The sequence below is a fragment of the Micropterus dolomieu genome, linkage group LG11 (genome assembly GCF_021292245.1).
Source record: "Micropterus dolomieu isolate WLL.071019.BEF.003 ecotype Adirondacks linkage group LG11, ASM2129224v1, whole genome shotgun sequence".
Lineage (NCBI taxonomy): Eukaryota > Metazoa > Chordata > Actinopteri > Centrarchiformes > Centrarchidae > Micropterus > Micropterus dolomieu.
This window is the reverse complement of record NC_060160.1, coordinates 5154275-5175166: the sequence shown is the minus strand read 5'-3', so window position 1 is coordinate 5175166 and position 20892 is coordinate 5154275. Positions and strand designations below refer to the sequence as shown.

Below are 20892 nucleotides of genomic sequence, written 5' to 3'. Positions count from 1 at the left end.
GACATTTGAGTGTTTTCTCAGGAAAGTGACAAATTATATTTGATCTTGTGCATAGGTTTCTGTTTAAAAGCACATCTTGTCTTATTATTACTATTATCTTTTAATCATTGTTATTATTATTACCAAAATGGTAAAGAAACAATTGGAGAAGTGCCTTCAATAGAAACTTAATGACAATAAGTGACAGGGGAGAAATAAGAAACACGATCACCACCATCAGCTGGTGCTGCTGACTATACAATCTTTAATCCTAATAAAAGTGACAGCTGTTGTGCCGGTGGGGCGTTCACGGTCAGAGACATACCTCCTCAGGTGTGGCCACGAAGTTGATGGCGGTGTAGTAGCGGTCGTCCTCCTGCGACAGGCTGAAGGTGAACTGGTAGTCGATGAGGAGCGTGTCTGTTTGAAGTGATCAAGCCGGGGGTGTGGGAGAGTGTGGTGGGGATTACAAAAGAAGAAGAAGAATAGCTCGATAAGTCTAGTTTGAAAGTCACACAAGAACATGTTTTCACACAGCGCTTGGGGCAGGAAATTATCCAGTTCCCCATTCTTTTTATTTATGGGATGGACATGAAGATTTTAGCGTGTGTTGTCAGTTGCCTGTGTCTGTGATGAAGGTCATGATAGACTGGGTTATATGGCTCTGTAAGTCCGTATTAAACTACAGCTGGAGATCATCATGGTCACTAGAACACGATAACACAGAGCCATACATGAACCAGGCATGGACCAAATAATTTCCCTATGTGTTCCACATATGATCCCTCAGATAAAAATGGGAAAACACCACCTTCCAGTAAGAATACACACATACAATGCACTCTATATTTAGTTGAACCACTCAGCAGGTGATTGTGACTGCTGTCACCAACAGTAGCTGGAGTTACAAAAATATTTTTCTGTTGATCTAGTAACCAAAAACCTAATTGTTGTACCTCAAGTTGCTCTAGTGGATTATTTATATATAATATTGCAATTCCAAGAATGCAGACATATTACTACTTACTTTTAATAACAACGTTTAAGTCACATTGTTCAAGTAAATGCCTGTTCAGTAAAGACGGGCAGTAACTGAAGCACGTTGGAACGATCAGAAAAGAGGGTTACAAAACCCCGTTTGATGACCAAATGTTAGTTTGACTGCAGATGTGAGTTGTGTCAGTCTGAAAGTGGTACAAGACAATCGACTCCACCAGGTCTAGTATCATTTATAGAGCCTTCTGTATTATAAAACATATTAAAAGATAATAATGAGGACTGTGGAGGACAAAGTTATTTAAATTCCATGGTTTGACAGATGTGCCAATCCTATCTACATTATTGTATTCTAAACAATCCCAATTGACACGAATAATAAAGACGAGACTAATCTGCAGTGTGCACCCCTGTACTTCAGTCTGTCCCTGGCAAAATGACTGTCACTGCAGTGGGGAAAAGAGAAATATGGTCCTTCAAACGCTCCGCTACATTCTCCTGCAATTCACTTTCATGTGCTTCTCACTTTGCACCTGCGACTTGTTTAAAAAAGCTGTTTCTCCTCTGGCTGTTATTTCTTTAAACATCAAACTACTTGAGACCCACTTTGATTTAAGAGCCATGTAACTGTCTTGGCATTGACCTGAACAAGGAAGACAAGTAAGGCATCACAGTGGTTTCTTAATGTGATCCCTACCCCACACCTTTCACTGATGTTGGTAATTGGAATTCCACTTACAGTAGCATGTTCCTTTGAGGGGGTTGCCTTGGTAACGATTCTCGACTTCACACCTGAAGGAGAGAGGTGGGGAACAGATGAAACGTAAATGAGGCAAAACATGAGTGAAAGACGGCAAGGAGGGGAGAAAAGACGACAGAGGGGAAGAAAGGTCAATAAGGATAATTTAATTGGTGATAAAAATAAAGCAAAAGGAAATCAATGCATCACACAGAGCCGAGATAACACACAGTAGAAAGTGGTGCGAGTCTTGACCTTCAAAAACAAAAAGAATGAAAGACCGACACCTTCAATTTATAAAACCGTGAGAAAAAAAAAAGACAAAAATGGCCTCATTTTCATACTGATGACCACTCAGTTGTGAAACTGTATCTCAAGTTTGTAATGGATTTTGGGAAGCGCTATGGTAATGAAGGACAGGGTTAAGATTAGTGCTGACACTCTAGCTCTAATGAACAGCTGCTACTACAGTATGCCAACAAAAAAAAAAAAAAAAAAAAGGACATACAGGATGTAGAGTCTTTTCTTAAAACCTCAACATATTAAAACTTTGCAGGTCTTTGTAAAACTCAGTTTGTTAAGAATCCTTGAATTTCAAGTCATTTGCACATAAAAAAGGGTTTTTGGCACTTGAAAATGGGCAAATGCATCTGTCACCATCAAGTCACATCTCTATGATTAACAGATGTCTTTCTCCAAAGCAGTGATCTGCTAATTGCTTTACAGTTCCTTATTCTTACAACCACAACAAAACAACTACTAAATAAAATCATTGTGCCCTTTTTTACACTAGTTTGGAAGTTAACATATTCTTGTGTTTCACCCTCAAAGAACATTACACGAATATCGCATTCCTACCTCTAATAGTCAAGACACAACATATGTAAAGAAAATAAAAAAATTTGTTTAAGCAGCCTCAAGGCTTGTGTTTGATCCATCACTAAAACTGATCATTACTTGCCTGATCATTTCTAGGCCATCAGAAAGAACCACCCACAGAAGCACTGTAGGTTCCTCTGGTGAAAACACAAGTTAAGTTCCAGAGTTCTGTCTAAAAAATATATTTATAAAAATGGGCTATATGAAGGTCCTACATAAAGCCATTAAGAACCAGTATTACCCGTCAAAATCTGAGCATGTGGTGTCACAAATACTGCATGTAATGGACAGATGGACCAAAATAATAAAGACTAAACCATATTCTTCCACCCAGAACTTGTAGCGGGCTAAGATATGACAGATACAAGGTTTCCTAAAACCGAAGACATAGTCCAACTGTAAGTATAAGAAGGAGAAAGAGGAAAGACGAGGACAGAGGGATGGAAAAAAGGTGAAACTCACAGGTGGCAGCGATCTCCTTTGATGCCTTTAGTGGTGCAGAAGCACTTGCCGTTGTTGGGGTTGCACATGCTGGCATGGCCGTTACACTTGCAGGCTGAACAAACATGAAACATGTGCCTCAGCAAAGCAGTAACATGTTATTTTTTTTCCACATTTAATGACTGCTATCATTCTAAATTACATACTGGTGCAGAATACTGAATTAATTGAGTTATATAGAAGGGGCAAACAAAAGTAATAAAAACACTGTCAATCAAGTACATTTGATTCAGTTCAAAAAGAACATTTACCCTCGAGTCTACATGTAAAAAAACAATATGATGTTTGTACTAAATAAGACCTTTTCATGTTTGTCATGTATGCAGTTTAACAGTTCAATGCTGCTTCCCTGAATGTTTCTTGCATCTCAGGAAGTCAGTCATTCCCTTATTTTCTCTCTTCTGTTCAACATACAACCACAGATCTGATCTGACCCAAAATCAATTATCAATCTTCGAACAAAGGTGTGCAGGTACACTTTTGTGCTATAATAAAGCACCACGTTTGAGCACAAGCTAGTTTTTAAGTCCAACAAAAAAATAAAATAAAACATGGTTCATGTCAGGCAGGCAGTTCCTCCCTATCACCCCCCTCTAGGTCTGATTGTCAATGCGGGCGTTGACTAGAAAGTCCAACATGAGACCCCAAGAGCCAATCTTTTTCAGAACCCCACCCAGAGACTCAAAAAAGGCCAGATACTCGGAAATGCTCTTAACTGCATGGGCACAAACAACAGACAGAGCAACACTGTCTCATTCTCCAAGGAAAGGACAAGGAGGGAAAACAACAAAAATTGAGTTCCAGAGCCAATTCTGTGCATAGCTGTGAACCCAACTTTAACGCTGCATCTCCCATAGAGCTCCAGCTTCTCCCCACCAGAGGTGACTTTCTACATCCCAAGAGACAGTTTTTGAGACAGTTAACAGATGCCAAATGTCTATTAGGTTTGCTGATTTTGTGGACAGTTGGTGGAGCAAGATGTGTTCCATTTTCCTTTTTGTGTACTTTTTACTCATAATGCCTCCAGAGTCAAACTGGTGTAAAGAAATATAAAAAATAATGTCACGATTAGCCGTGGAGTTAAACATGCCTGTTAATGTGCATGAGGGGCACTATGAAATTAAGAAGCACAAACAAGGAATGCATAATACTGACAAGATGAAGATATGCAGAGAGGCTGGTTTATTGATTGGCTGTCATTGATGTACAACCAAGTAGATATACATTCCAGAGGGACACCTGGAATTACGGCAAAAAAAAAAAAAACAAAAAAAAAAAACCCCACAATACATAGACCGTGGCTGTAATATATCAGTAAGCTAAATTAAGCTGTCGAAGGAATGGGCAACTGATTTGTTGTCTGACTGACTGACTGTCAGTATTAGCTGTAGTGCGGCGTAAATCTTTAATATCCCATGGGGCCGCTTTACTGTGCTGCCAGGAATAAGGAAAATGGCCGACATAAAAACTGAACTGTAAAATACTGACAAGTTAAATGAAGCTGTGCGCAGAAAGACTGACTGGTTTATTTAGTACTAGACTGAACGGCCCACGGATACTCACGTTGGCAGCTGCCCCCGTTGGTCGGATCTCCGTAGAAGCCGGAGATGCAGCTCTCACAGTGTCGGCCGGTTGTCAGGTCCTCGCACTTCTCGCACACACTCTCGTTGACGCACTGGCTGTGACCGTTACACTGACAAGCTGCCAAAGAGTGAACAAAGCACATACTGAACACCACACGCTAAAAAAAACTAACAAAAAAAACAAACAGCCACAGGCCAAAATTTTAATGAATTAGTTTGTTAATTTGCAAGTACAGAAAGTGCTGAGCAGTGTAGGATCTGTACTGTCCACTGGTGATGCATGTCAGGACCTCATTTGACAAATAATGTTACTTTGATATTCGCTATGCCTGCCAGGTTTATTTGTCAAGATTTACTACACAGCCAGTGCAGGTTAGTTTTTGATTATGATGAATGAGTGAAACAACTGGGTAAAAATTTTCAGATACTTTGGTTGTTAGACAGTGAGGTAGGATCTTCCATGATTGTACACAAGGATCAATTTACTCGTCAGAAGGAGTACCATCAGCCAGAGAAAACGGTTGTAAAAAGGTTTCCTTTGGCTCTGAAGGGAGCAATCCAAATTGTGCCTGATGGGTTATCTCAGCTTAGGCTTTAGACTTAGAGGTGGGCACTGAGAGGGAAGAGGGAGTCTAAAGAAAGACACTATTGAGTTGAATTATGGAAGTGCAGGATCCAGTGTTTTTGGAGCATGACACACACACACACACACACACACACACACACACACACACACACACACTAAAGACTAAAAGTTGTGGTATCTTGCTGACTTAAAAAAAATAATAATTACATAAAAAAAATAATAAAAAGATGACATGACATGCAGGGACAGGGCCCCAGGTTGGAAACAAACCAAGCCTGTGGTAAGGACTCGGCCTTAAAAAGGTTTACGCTACCAGGTGAGTTCTGACTACGCTTTTATTTGTTTTTTTATCTGTCTCTTGTGAGTTCCTCATCTTTATAAAAGTGCAATACCAAATTACACTTTTGAAAAATGACATTTACTTTTGCAAACAGCAAAGCTCCTTCAGAGTTATAAAAAAAAACATAAGACTACTATTTTGTTTTTCCACCTTTGTACTTACCATGACAAGTAAACTTAAGATAAGATACTTTACTGATCCCACACTGGGGAAATTCACTTGTTACAGGAGCTCCAGATACAACACATCAGATAAGAAAATACACATTAAACTAAAACCGATTAGAAGAGTTACATGAACACTATATACACCTTTTATGTACATGTAATCAATATGGAACATTGCACAGGTCGCAGCAAGAGGCAGTGGCATGGTGTAAAATATATATAAAATGGTCATAATGTTATAGCTGATGCGTGGTCCCCCTTTTGCTGCTAAAACAGCCCTGACCAGTCGAGACACGGACTCCATTGTGATGCCCTGTGTGTTCTGACATCTTTCTATCAGAACCAGCATTCACTTTTTCAGCAATCTGACCTTCAAGTAGCCCGTTTGTTGGACCGGACCACACGGGCCAGCCTTCACTCCCTACATGCATCAATGAGCTTTGGCCGCCCATGACCCTATCACCAGTTTTCTGCTTTTCCTTCCTTGGACCACTTTTGAAAGCTACTGACCACTGCAGTCCGGGAACACCCCACAAGAGCTGCAGATTTGGAGATGCTCTGACCCATCATAATTTGGCCCAATGCAAAGTCGCTCAAATCCTTCGGCTTGTCCATTTTTCCAGCTTCTAACTCATCATCTTTGTGGACAAAAAACTTGCTGCCAAATATATCCCACCCACTGACAGGTGCCATGGCAACAAGATAATCAGTTTTCATCACTTTACCTGTCCGTGGTCATAATGTTATGGCTGATCAGTGTATAGAGTAGCAAGTAAAAATAAATTAGGTGTAATTCCATCATTAAGTATTATAGCATTTATACAACACATTGATATAAATTAGTATTTCAAAAAGGTTATGTTAACAAAACAAAGAGGTAATTCCTGCCTACCTGGGCAATGGATGAAGGACCAGTTGTATTTGGCATCGCTGGGGCACATGCTGGCATTGAGGGCCGGCTGGGGGCTGGCGGGCAGGCCAGGGAGGGTGGATGGAGCCGGGACCGAGGTCTGAAAGGGCCCACGATATGAGCCCTCGATGCACTGACCTTTGCCTGTGTTATTGGGGTCGGTGCACCAACCACAGCCCGGCTGGTCCAGACACTGGCCACATGTTCTATACCCAGAGCAGTTCTCCGCTGCAGCAAAACACACAACACCAGTTGGAAAACAACTCAGGACATTTATCCCTGTGAAGTCTGGCACTAGTACTGTTGTTGAAAGCCAATAGTTTGTCTTTTTAAAATCCACCTGTGTTGTAAAAACAGAGCCGCTGGTGTTTCCAGAGTCAGAACAACAGTAAGAACAGTGGACTATCACAGGAGTAAAACCAAGTTGTATGACAGAATCTCCTACATTGAATGAATATTTCAACACTTTGGCGAGAGTCAATACCATCCACACGTTAAGTAGGCAGTTAGCATAGCACCGAAATTGGAAATAAGGAAACCGCCAGGTTTTGTCCTAAATGTTAAAATACATATACATGTAGGTCAAATATATAACTTAAAACCACAAATTGTCTTTTTTTTTTACTACTGTTTATGTATGTATGAATTAAACAAACATACAATTAAACAATACATCAATTAAACAATACATCATGTTAATTATTGAGCTTTAGACAGAGCCACAAGTTGTTCCCCCCTGCTTCAACTCTTTATTCTAAAGCTAACCTAATAGCCTCCCCGCATTTATCTCTATAGTAAATACACAGACATGAGAATGCTATCGACTATCACATCTAACTCTAGGCAAGAAAGCAAATATACCAAATATGAAACAATTTTCCTTGAAGCAGAAACTCAGTTTTGGTTTGTGAGGAAAAAAAGATTTGAGTTGAGTGAACTGGAAGGGCTAACTACAGGTAAGGCAACCGTATAACATGCAATCAATGTAACCAATGTGTTTTCCACTGTCACAAGACTGTCTTTGTAATTTGAGATCACATAACTGTTGTTTTTTAGTTTTTGTTTTTTTAAGCTGCAGAACTTAAACACATTTGTTTACCAGTATAAACAGTGTATTTGTGCAGAAAGAGAGCTTGTAATCAGCGAAATTAATCAATCAATTACTGTCCTATGAAACACAGGTAGCAACGTTAACACACCATCATGAATAAATGAGTGATTGGTAAAAGTAAGTTTGTTATTGGGTGTTGGTGAGTAAGGTCCAGCCTTTCCAAAAGTTTTAATTTATAACACCTACAACCCCTCTGCAAGGTTCAATAGTTAATTTAGCTAATTCCTGAGGCCCTGGTTCTCTCCACGGTTATTTGCCTATATTTTAATTCCTAACTATGAGCCCTTGAGTGGCTTCTCTGCCAATGGCTGTGAGCAACAATTTATACTTAATTGACCTGTCAGGTTAAATAAAATGAAAATTGTTCTCTGCTGTGCCATCTAGAAGAAAAAAATAAATAAATAAAAAAGGGGACGTACCAGCCGGAGACTAAATTACCAAACTACTAAACCAGATTATTAATCCCCATCTCATCTACTGGAGGGGCCACAGTGTAATGTGCACGACTAAATGAAGGTTAAAATCAAATGTAAAGATGCTCTGCTCCAGAGAGCCTGTTATTTAAAATGTTGCCTTTCGAAGTCTGATGAAGATTACTACATATGCTTAAGTGGTTGAGTACACTGACTGTAACATTACGTGAGCAGACTTCAGATTTATGCTTCTGTTTTTCTCCTTTCATAGGTTGTAACTCATGAATCCAGCCTGGGAGGGTGGTGGTTACGCAAATATCTGGTGCAACTTAATCAGAGGCTTAAATAGTATGCTGCAGTGTTTTTGCAAAGCGTTTTTCTACACCAGCAAGAGCAATTTGATTGGAACAAACAGGACAAGAACTTGGTAACCAGCATAAGAAATGCATAGAGAGATCTGTGCACACTTAAAAGTAAACACTTTATGTACAATCAATGGGTTTGACTCAAGAGATGCTGATCCCAGGGCCGCAAAAGCAAACACTGCAGAAAGGTTCTTACACAGAGGTATGATGGGTTCAATGAGTCAAGTCAACTGATGAATAGACATTATAGATTACAAAAAAGAATCCAATCCATTTACTTGTTACCACAGCAGAGAAGAGGGTAATGCCTCATTTTACTGCTCCTTAATTTCCCAGGAAGCTTCATGCAAATGAGTATGTAATTTGGTTTTAATTACAGGGAAAATAGGATAGACCTTAAAAGAAAGGCTTTATTTCAACAAAAGTAAATATTAATTTCATCCTATATGAAGATCGGCTTCCATGTAGACAACTTTTACAGCCCCCTAGAATACGGCGTTACTGCTAGGAGATCAAGAATAGAAAATGTGAAAGGCTATCTGGTTCTAAGGGTTTTGTTGGGCTGCAACCCCAGAAATCATTTAGTTAATTCATTTGTTATTTGGAGTGTTGTTTCAATTTAAAAAGGAGAGTTATTATACCAGTTGTCTAATCATAACTCGTCACTCTCACCTAATGAAAAAACGCTACTACTAACATTAATGCACTCAATGCCAAAAATATTAAGGGCAGAACGACAATGTCCCATCTCTTTCAAGTATCGAGCCACACGGTTTTTACATAACTTCTTTTCACTTTTGTGTTTTTAATTTCAGTCTACATTCTGCACACCGTTATGAAAGCGACTGAAAGAATTATTTTTTTTGTTAGTATTACATGTAATGATGTAATAACAGGTAATGATTTTCAGACTCAATTGGCCCCATGCAAGAACCGCTCGTTTGAACAGATTTGTTCCTAAGTGGCATGTACGAGTGAATTAGGAGAACTAACTCATATTTTGAACTTTGTCTTAGGGAGAAACGCAATTTACGAGTGGTCCCATATAAATTACACTTCATAATTCTGTTGATATTATCCTGTTTGACCTTAATGACATCATCATTCATTTATTTTGGCTATTCATGATATTGTATAACAATACAATATCAAAACGATTTAAATAATGCACTAATTGAAGGTTAAATTGTATCTGTATATAATAGGATCAGTGGGTGTAAGGTGATCTTTTGGATGCCTTAGGGCTTCAGGCCCTTGGAAAAAAGTGAATCCATTCTGATATATTGGCAGAAACAGAGGAATGGTTGTTATTGCGGTTTAGATAACCACAGGCTGTGCTTCTGCAAATGTGAAATCTGTTAGAGCCGCTACTCTGCAGACAGACGCACAGATCAAGTCCTATTCCCTTAATTCCACTTTCGATGCTGTTAAAAATGATAGACTCTCTCTTTAGGAATCCCTGAAAGCAGGACTTCAGTTTCAATTTCTGAACTCAAAGTTCTTCTTTTTACCCTTTCATGAATAAACACAGAAGTGTAGCCTTACATGGTATTATTGGGGTTTTAATTATGTCAATTTAAAATTCTTATTAACCTGTGCTCATTATGCACAGGTGACATTCATCATGTTTATGTGGGTCATTTACACAGTAATCTGAAGTTTGCTGAATCTGACCTGGCCCACCTTACAAAAAATTAAGAGAAAGTTCAGATAAGAAGAAACTGTTCTTGCATGAGTACCAATGTTTAGTGTGTATATATTTGTAGTGTGTCTTGCCAAAACAAGAATCACGATTGTCATATTAAACCTGTAAATTAAAATATAAGAGGGGAAAAACTGGACAGAATAAGATGTCTTACGTGGACAGGTGTTCATGGTGTACCACTCCATACACTGTCCGAAGGGGAAGGAGGCCACGTAGGCGTTGGAGTCGACGCACTGCTTCATGTTGCTGCACCACATACACTCGGAGCTGCTGCTGGTGCATTCGCTGCAGGTGGTTCTCATGGCACACGGTGTCCTGCACTGCTTGGCACTGTGGTTGGCTGAGGAACATTATCAAGAAGTTATGTTTAAGCCCCTGCAGTATACATTCACATATTTTCAGCATGGATGTTTCATGTGGATCAAACCTCCACTGGCTGTGGTCTTCATGCTGAACTCCACTGGAATATGATAAACATGATGTTCCTATATTTAGAGAGCAGAAAACTAATGTTTGTTTTTTGTTGTAAATGCTCTGTATTTGTACATAGCGCCTTTCTAGTCTTTGACCACTCAAAGCGCTTTTACACTACATCTGCATTCACCTCACACACACAGTGTGAGCTGAACCTAAACTGAGGCTTATTGTTGACTATTTTCTCTCTCGCCAGCCATTCACCTTGTGCAGAGTTTTTGCCGTGCTGTCTACAACTGGATGCACGTTGCGGTTCCTCACGGGTCTATTTCAAGTAGCGGCTGTTTAAAAACGAGAAAATATACTTTGTGTGGTTCATCAACGGTGATAAATTATCCGAAAGTCCCGTGATGTGCGGACAACTCGGCACAACACTAGTAAAGCTGTGGCTCTGTCTCTTCATCACGTTTTCCTCCTGCCACCACACACACACACACACACACACACACACACACACGCTATGCCTACACATGTGCACTGACGACCCAGGGTTAGGGTTACAATTTTGGATTTATGCACGCACTTAAAAAAAAAAAACTTCCAATAAATGTTTTTATTTTCACATGTTTATTTACAACATTAAATGTTGAAATGTGTATTGTAATAGGCTGTATATTAACTTTTTGGGAGAAAACTGGTAGTTCTATGTAAAAATCAGACGTTGAGCTCCCCCATAACGCCAAAATGGTATGATCCTTGTTTCGCTGCAAAGCTTCGACTGTCAGATTGACAGGCAAATCAGGCTCCGCCCATCGAAGCATTGAATCTTCGACTATTGGGGGTCAGACCTACTGGATTCTTTTGGCCCCTACTGACCTTTTACCTTTGCATGTCATGTAACACTGCAAGCTATGATTGGTCAGTGTTCAAAGTGAAGTCTGACATTTCCCTCAACCAACTCACAACAGCAATTTAAGATTACCTAATTCAACAGAGACCATCTCAAAAGACATAAGTCAAGTATCATATCTGTGTTGGATGTCTGTAATATAAATACTTTGATAGGGAGAAGCAGAGGAAATATTTACAATGCCGTTAATTTAGTAGGACATGTGGCCTATTTTACCAAAGCCTGGACTTTAATGACAGTGCAATTACTCGCCATTTTTAGCCACAGTATGTGCTGATAACTATACGCTGAAAATGTATTGTTTTGTTTGTTTCTGCATTTACATCCTCTCCTACAGGACACTACTCTGGAATAAAACTTTCCCCTTTGGTTTCAATTCATGAAAAATCGTGAAACTACCTGGCCGTTCACATAGGCTGCCATTCACGGGGTTGATGCAGGTCTGTGCTTTCAGTCCGCTGGGCGCTGGCTCGGCCAGATAGCCACAGAACCCGGCGTCGCTCGGCTCGCCGGGCAGCCACTGCAGGGTGGTGTTGGTGAAGGGCGACATGTCCTCCCAGCACCAGTACGACACGTTGATTTTCCTGAGCCCCACCCAGGGCGTCACTGTTGCCTTGTACTGGAAACACACAGAGTCAAAACAAGGATTTTACACATTGTCGTCTTTAAATTTATCTCTTTAAAGCTTCAGTTAAATTTCTACTACTCTACTACTGTCTACTCCTTCTTCTACTCTTCATGTCAAGTTTTTTCTAGATTTTCTGTAAATCAAAATCTCTTAACCATCTCTGATAATAACAAAAGGAATCCCTTTATGATTACTTGTTGTTTTGTCATCTTTCACTTTAGTTGTGGCTCTCTCAACTTCTTTTTGTCACACTTTTTAAAGTGCCAGGTACTCTGTATCTAAAGACAATATGACATTCGATTAAAATCAATGTCAAAAACTGAGTTTTGTCAGAAATCACAACGTTGCCCTGGCAGTAAGCAACAAAAAACCCCAGAAAAGTGTAATATTTCATCAGACATAAATTCCCCTGGACTGACTGAGCTGCAATAAAAGCAGCGTTACTTCACTTGGCTTGGGAGACTGTTATCCATCCCATCTCTAAATCAATGGCCATGCTGTTGCAGTAGTAGTAAACAAAGAGAGCTCGATCTCTCACAGACGTGGGTCGAATTACTGTTCCATCAAGATTTAATTGCATTTCTTGGATTGATTGATCCTGTCTGTAAATAGTATAAACTGGTAAACAGCACAATGTCAATGTAATACAGCAGGAAGATTTGTGAAGCATGTTTCAAAGTCTGTGTCTGTACAGCATTTTATTGTTGAACTGAACAGTTTGAAATCCAATGTTATTCCAGAGAAGATAGGCTTTATTTCTTTTCTACCTAAAACTAACCAACATAATTGAATTTAGACCAATAGGGAAATATACGCAGTTTCATTAGTAAGGATGGAAAACACTCAATTCCAGCCCCACTTTGAGATTTAAACCCCATGATTTTGTCTTATTTAGCAACATTTACATATGCCATGCGGTGGCTCCTGGGCACTTTGCAGGATCGTAAGTGGCTTACATTTTTGCATGGTTGGCTTCAGTTAAGGATGACAGTGTGTGAGCCTGCTGGGTGATCTACACAGAAACAGGACTGCAGCTGAAGATGACACCATGTTTCATTTAAGTGCAGCCTGGATCTTTAGAACCGTGCTCTCACAGTGCTTTTGACACATTTCGGATTATGTAATACTCTTCGGTGAACTCCAGTGTAGACACACTAAAATATGTAGACAGATTTAGCTGCAATTAGGCCAATACTCTGGGTCCTTAAAAACATTTTTCCTCAACAGCTTGAAAAATTGTCTTTCAACAGTGCTTATTCATTCAGGTGTCATTCAAGTGTGTTAACGCTGCAATTAACAATTCTTTTCATTATCCATTATTCTACTGCTTATTTTCCCTGATTAGTCGACTGATCAATGAATTGTCTAATGCTTAAAATTGGGGGAAATTCCCCATTATAGAGCACAGGGTGAGGTTTTCACAGTACAAACCCCCAAAATATTCAGGTTAAAATGATTTAAGAGAGAAAAGCAGATAATACACAGGAGAAACTGGAACCAGGGAATGGCTGTTATTAGTGCTTGAAAAATTTCTAAAAACAATAAGAGTGATAATTAAAAACTTTAATTTCTATTAACCGTTTCCACTCGATAACATAAATTACTATTTCAGGGTAATCGAATCTAATCAAATCTCTTGATTAAGAATTTCAAGTGTTTTTACAATCCAACCCTAATTGACTTAAAGGTGAATTTAGGCTGTGAGTGGCTTTAATTTATATGCAACTTTTGTTCTCTTTTTACATGCAACTTTTGAGCAAATACTCAATTAAGAGTACAGTGAGAAATAAGTTTATAATGGATTTTTTTGATCGTCAGCATTTCAAGAAACCACATGTAAAGGGTGCTTGACCAAAGCTACAAGGGCAAGCACATAACATCAAAGACAAATACATTCAAGACTTATCCTCTATATAACCATGTATGTTACTTTCCTCAGTAAATGCACCATCTGCACATTTTCACTCTGTGTGTGTTTTGTCAGTGTACAAACAGGATGCAAGATTAAAGCTAAACGCTGTGCAGCTCCCCATCATTCACACACTTATCTGTAGATATGCGCCCTGTATTTGAAGATATAAACAGCAGCTTGCGATGGTTAGTCAATTGTTGGGATAGATTTCTGGTATTTGCTCTAATGGAGCGAGTAAGAGTTGTCTGAGCTCTGAGGAAAGAATCCGTTAATGTAGGATTTGTTTCATGCTCACTGGTCCAAAAAGACAAACACATACAGACAAGAAGAATCCAACCAGAACTCACCTGCAGAAAAAAAAAGGCTACATCTTAAAAAACAGCAGCTACCACAAAGACATCCAAGTCAAAAAAAGTTTTAGGTCAATAATCAGTGATAACATAAGAAATAAAGATGGTAGTTCTCTTTCTTGAATCAGTGTTCGAAATCTTGTTGGAATCTTTTTTCCAGTTTTTCTTGTTTCATCTGTACATGTGCACCTTTAAAATCTGTCAAAGAGGCTCTATGAATACTTCATCATTATTCACTGAGATGATGTATAATGCTTCAGTCCTGATGCTCACGTAATTTTCTTGCTGTAATTATCTCTTGTATCTCAAGTGTTATTGATATCTTATTCGTTGCTGGTGTGACGACCCAATTTCCCGGAGGAAAATATTAAAATGTCACTAATCTGATTAATTTACCCCCTGCCCGATCCCAATCCTTACCACCACGCTCATAATCTGCAGCTCCTTCAGGACAAAGTCCACCTTCTTCTGCGTGGTCAGCGAGGCCAGGACAGCATTGTGGCTCCTGCAGGCCAGCTTGGCGTTGTCATACGAGTCCTTTGCTGTGATGAACTTCAGACAGGAATTGCCCACCAGATGCCAGCTTTCACCACAAACGTTTTCTGGATTGGACAGATTAGATGAGGGGTTGGTACTATAGACACTACAGGTTGGTAGGCTGATATATTAATTGACAGTATATCAATGGGGAAAACTAGGATCTGTCTTTTTTTGGCTATCCATCTTAATTCATCTATACACTTCCTTGAATGGTATTCCCCCTTCTTAGATTTTATTTATTTTGAATCGATTTCACAGGTCTGAAGAGGTAAAGCAATTCAGTATTTCACAAGAAAATTAGGAGAAAAATGTGGGGGGGAAAAAAAATTGTGTAGCATTAATGTTTTTTTTCTTCTCTCGTATGCCTTTAATCATCTTGTCACCCCTCAGATTTGTCTTTCAGCCTCTTGGGGATATGCGATACACAGGCTGGGAACATTTGTCTCCCCCTTCTGACATTGATAGTAAATGCACTGTCGACACACGCTTCCGACATATAGACTCTGCCAAAATGAGTTGCTGCTGTCGCTATGGTTGCTCCCCCTTCTAAACTGGTAAACCAGTCATTGCTGTTTGACATAAGACACATCACTACCAGTGTGTCAGTGTGGGAATGTCGCCACAGACACAAAATCTGGTATACTGCAAATACAAATAAATTCATCCGACAGTGATGGTCTTAATCAGCATTGTGTGAATTTGTTTGGCGAGGACTTGAATGTAATGGATGTTGATTTTATAAGTCCCGCACACAAGTTATATATTTGTCTCCGCCTGTGTATGTAGTTAATGTACATTTAAGTATGCAAGTGTGTGATGCAACTTGTGCGTGTTATGCTGATTTTTCCTGAATCAAATGGTTTGATTTCCTTTTTCCCCCCAAACAACCACAATTACCTGGCAGTGAGATGCACTCCTGGTTGCGAGGTTCCCACTGACAGTTCTGGTCCACAGAGCAGCTCTTGCAACTGGTTTTCTTGTTGCACACATATGAGGGGCTGTCCTTGGGGCACACTTCATACTCCCCTATGGCCCCCTGGGAAGAGAAAGCAGAATATAACAGCTCCATAAAGTACATTCGCTCATTTGGCACAAAATAAAATGTTATTTCATTATGAATAGAAAGCAACATAATTTTATGAAGAGGACACAGGTCTTGTCACATGATTTTCATTGAAAAAAAAAAAAAATAAATAACTGAAGGGTTTGTGGACATAACGGGAAATAAATCTTATTACATAAAAAGATCCTCTCTTACTGACAATGCAGCTACTTGAGTAGAAATTTTTTTTTTTCAGAAGTTATAGATTACAAAATAACTAATTACTACTCAAATATTTTAGAGACAAGTGCAGATAAGTGCGCTGGAGGAGACACATTGGTGTCATATTGCATCTAAATGAGCAGAGATTTAATCAGAGATAAAAATCAGATCCAGTGTTGGAAACATGAACGTGCTTCATCAGTCCTTTATCTAATCATTACTGTACTTTGACATGTCCCAATTTATAAGGTGTAATAACTCTTGGAGGAAATAGATTGGTTTGTCACAACAGCTTTGTATCCTATTTAAAATAGCGAACATCTTCCAAAGTTAGTGGACTCCATAGTGAACCCACAGTGTCCAAGCATTCATCATTCTGTGCTTTAAGGAGCCTATGACTGTTCAAAATTATAAGGGGATTTGTTTATTACAATATATCTAGAAATTACAATTATATAGCTCGAAAGGCAAGAAAAAGTTATATACTGGAATGTTTTTGTTACAGAGCATCAGAACTTTAATTATAATTGTTTTCCATGTGAAAAAAGCATAATAAAAAAGGTTTGATGCATGAAAGGGGAGGGGCGTTGTTTTTTTTAACTAAAACATTACGATATGATTTTTATGTTCTAAATTGCCTGCCTGCCCATCCTAAGAGGGTAGGCAGGCAGGCAGGCAGACCTCCCTTAATCCTCTCAACAGGTTTGGGGTCATCAGGGTTAGCATCGTCAGCGGTGGCCGTTTTCTTACCGTGTTAGAGGTGCAGTTGCTTCCCAGAGACACGCACTGACCAGAGCACCACTGGCAGCCGTTGGTATTAGCAGTGCAACTGTAGCAGTCTGTATACTGGTCACACCTCTCATTATCAGCATCTGCAAAGTTTGGAGGAACATGGTATATTAATAGTTTTGTTCTAAAAACAATGTATAGTTTTATGACCATACAAACAGAAATGTATACGATTACGATAGAAAGTAGCTGAGTTAGTTCAGTGTTGGTGATTTACCAGATAACAGTGATGATCAAGTATTCATATCCTTTACATGAGTAAAACAAACAATACTACAGTGTGTAATACTGTTGCATGTCCTTCTTTATTTCAAATGTTATTCAAGTAAAACTATTATTAGCAAAGTATCAAAAGTACTCAAAGGTACAATTTTAACCCACGTGAGTATTATGTCACTAAATATCACATTATTGGATTATTATTGATTTTGAATTATTGTGAAGCATTTCATTCTTTAATGCTTAATTTTAACATTTTCATTCATCTTCACCAATGGATCATATTTTAGATCATATTTTCTGTATGTAAAATCTCAATCTGTAAAGTAACTTTGAGATTAATGTAGTCAATAGTACAATATTTTCATCTGAATTGTAGTAAAGCAGAAGTATAAAGCATAAAATGCAAATACTCAGGGATAGAAAAGTATAAGTGCCTCAAATATGTACTCAAGTACATGACTTGAGAAAATTCACTTAGTTTGAATTCATAAATAATGAATTAGTATTATTTATATTCTTTAAGTCTTCTTCTAATCTACCGTTTAACTACTGTAATTTCTTATTGACAATTTGACATATAAGCCTAAAACGAAAGAACAGGACATTTATTTAGTTCTTGTTTATTTCTTCCAAAGCAGTTTAAGTAATTCTGATTCTGCCGTGAACCAAAAATCGGGCAACAGTTCCTGGACATGAGGTTTCTTCTGGGGAAACGGGGGGCAGATTGACTGCCAGACAGCAGCAGAGCAGGAAGGCCTCCTTGGTATTAAATGTGCCTGAAAGATATTCCAGGGTGCAGTTTCCATCTGCCGGCGCTTCTGAAGACGCCGACACCAGAAAAATGAGACTGGCTCTGTTGGGGAAACTGAGGATTTTTTCTGTGACAAATGGCAAACACCAAACAGAAGAGAATTCTCAGCGGGAAGCAGAGAGACCTGGATAAACTGTCCCTGATGATTACTTCTTCCTGTCCTATCTGACACACAAGCGCCCCCCCCCCCAATTCATCAAAAAAAAAAAAAAAAACTAACTTATTAAATGTAGTGGAAAGTTTCTAGGACACATTAACGCATGAGGAACACGCAGATGAACACTCCGTTGATCACACCAAGGCTAAAGCTAACAATCTTTGAAAATATTTTGATTAATTAATGATCTCAGGGTGACATCAGCACAGGAAATTTGCTTTTGTAAGGGCCTTTCTGAACACTTAGTTGCAGTGCTAAAACTATTAAACAACTATTTTCATTGTTGATTCATCTGCTGTTTCTTTCTTCAATCAAGCATTTAAAAGTTTAATTTATAAAATGTCAGACAATCTTGCCCAGGGTGACTTTCAAATATGTTGTTTTGCCTGACAACAGTTCAGAAATCAAATATATTTCATTTAAAACAGAAAAGCAATTAATGATGTTGTTGGTATCCATCTCCCAAGCGTCAGTGATATCGGTGAGGTGAGGTGCCTACGCAGATCCCAAAGGATACTAAACGACAGTACCCACCCAGCCACAGCCTGTTCACCCTGCTGCCTTCTGGAAAGAGATAAACGAGTTTCTGCTGCCGCACCACCTGACTGCAGAGCAGCTTTTTCCCCCAAAGCTATCACACTCTTAAGCTCAAATTCATCCTCAGCACTGCTCCATTGATGATAGTTAATGTCTGTTTACCATTTTTAGAATTGCTTTGATATTAATGTATATTGTCTGCTACATAGCAGAAGGGAGTTAAAAACTCAATTTCACTGTACAGCCTGTTGTATTGTGACAAATAAATCAACCTTGTACCTTAATCCTCACGTAGAGATGGTGAATGCTTGGCTTGATAAATTACTTAAATGATTATTAGAACTAACAACTAATGAGTTGATTCAGTTTCAGCACATAATTACATGCAGAAATGACAGCATCTGAACAGTTCCTAAAGATGCATGGTGGATACGTTTTTTTCCCCATTTTTATACCATTTTCACTCTCTGATTTGAAAGACTGCATTGGAAGTACTTGACAAACAAGCTGTTTCTGCCAGTCTATGCATGCTATCAAACATCAGTGTTGTGAATGCAGATGAGTTCTGCAGGCACTCAAGAAAAGACAGCAAGGATCTAAAATCCTTTCAGATTCGTTTCACATGGCAGATGTGCACCATAGCAGGATTTCAATGCCATGGCGGAGTCACCTACATGATCGTGTGTTACAGGACGCTGGTAGCTGCTGATGTTCGGTTCCGATAGCGTTCTCCCAGGGCAGGCAGATCCCCTGGGTGTTGTTCCAGATGCAGTGGATCCCCGGCCAGGCCTGGCTACAGGACGCCATGCTGGTGAAAGCTGAGCAGCTGGGCGAGGTGTACATGAGGACGTCACTAAGCAGCAGGCTGTTGAAGCCGCCAAACACATACATCACACTGTGAGACAAGAGAGGAAAGATGATGTTAGAGGGCTACTGGGGAAGGTGGTGAGAAAAGGGAACGGATTAAGGAAGTAAAATGAGGTGATTTCTGCCCTGCAATCTTCCCGTTTCGACATTTTGTGCAAAGTAAGAACTAGAGAAGCTCAGTCAGAGCGCTCTTCCTCTTCTCAGGGCTTCAACTCACCTCACAGGTCTGCTAAATCCCCAACAAGCACCCTCTTCCTGTGCAGATGGACCTGACAGAACCCCCTGCTGTGTCTGTCAGGTCTAGGGCATTTCTTAACATATTTCTCCACTGGCCTCTGTTCAGTTGCTGGGATTAGTGTGCAAGTGTGAGTCTGCATGCATGTGTGTGCGCTGGTGGCACACGGCTGAGTAGAGTGGATGGGTAATTTGCACCAGTCTGATCATAAGTCCCCTTGGATCATACAGGGCACACTTCAAACTATTAGCTGAACGTCCTGCTGAGCACACAGATCAGGAAGAGGAGAATGTCTTGCAGGGGACCACATAAGATGTGAGTCACTGTGGACGACCAAGACAGGGAGGGCAGTAGAAAAATTACAGATAAACAAATTTTCTCACTCTTCTGTCTTTGTCTCTTTCTGCCTACAATGGTTCAGTAAGTAATTTTTACAAAAATAACCTTCTGGCATATTTGCTTTGTCAATTTCTCCTGACAGTAGTACATAGAGACAGATAATCTGTGAAAAAATGACCAGTGCCTAGTGCCCCTAATGACATATGCAAGAACCCACCGCACTGGAACGAAAGACTCTTCCTGGCTCTGATGGATTGTTAACAAAGTGGCAATCACTGCTTGTGTATTGCCTTCCTGTGCATGGTCTCACTCTGCAGGCAGCTTTAGTATGAGCTTAGCAAAGAAACACAGTGGCTGAGAAACAACCACCAGCAATGAAAAATCATCCCATCCCTCTTTTGCCAATAAAAGTGCACTGTACAAAACTGTGTGTGAACATGTCCCGGCTCCACATGGCGCTTCAGGCTCATTATGCTCAATGTCATGGCGCTCTTATCGACGAGAGGCATAGAGGGATGGTGACAAACAGTGGGGAATAACTTTTGAGAGGGGACAGTAGTGTGTGTGTGTGTGTGTGTGTGTGTGTGTGTGTGCGCCTCTGAAGCCTGGGGCCCTGGAGGGGCGTCTTTGAGAAGATGAGTCG

The 20892-nt window shown here is 39.6% G+C and overlaps 1 protein-coding gene across 6 annotated transcripts in view; it reads right to left on the bottom strand.

The window, feature by feature from the left end:
• The window catches only part of atrn (attractin), a 137492-nt gene that overhangs the window by 78930 nt on the left and 37670 nt on the right, over positions 1-20892 (bottom strand). For all 6 annotated transcript variants that reach the window (XM_046061961.1, XM_046061962.1, XM_046061964.1 and 3 more), the window contains exons 13-22: positions 17043-17164; positions 15926-16064; positions 14909-15090; positions 11998-12217; positions 10429-10614; positions 6663-6908; positions 4658-4795; positions 3056-3149; positions 1715-1767; positions 305-399 (exon numbers count right to left, since the gene is read on the bottom strand). In XM_046061961.1, coding sequence (XP_045917917.1) covers positions 305-399; positions 1715-1767; positions 3056-3149; positions 4658-4795; positions 6663-6908; positions 10429-10614; positions 11998-12217; positions 14909-15090; positions 15926-16064; positions 17043-17164 — 1475 coding nt within the window. The remainder of the gene's footprint in view (positions 1-304; positions 400-1714; positions 1768-3055; positions 3150-4657; positions 4796-6662; positions 6909-10428; positions 10615-11997; positions 12218-14908; positions 15091-15925; positions 16065-17042; positions 17165-20892) is intronic.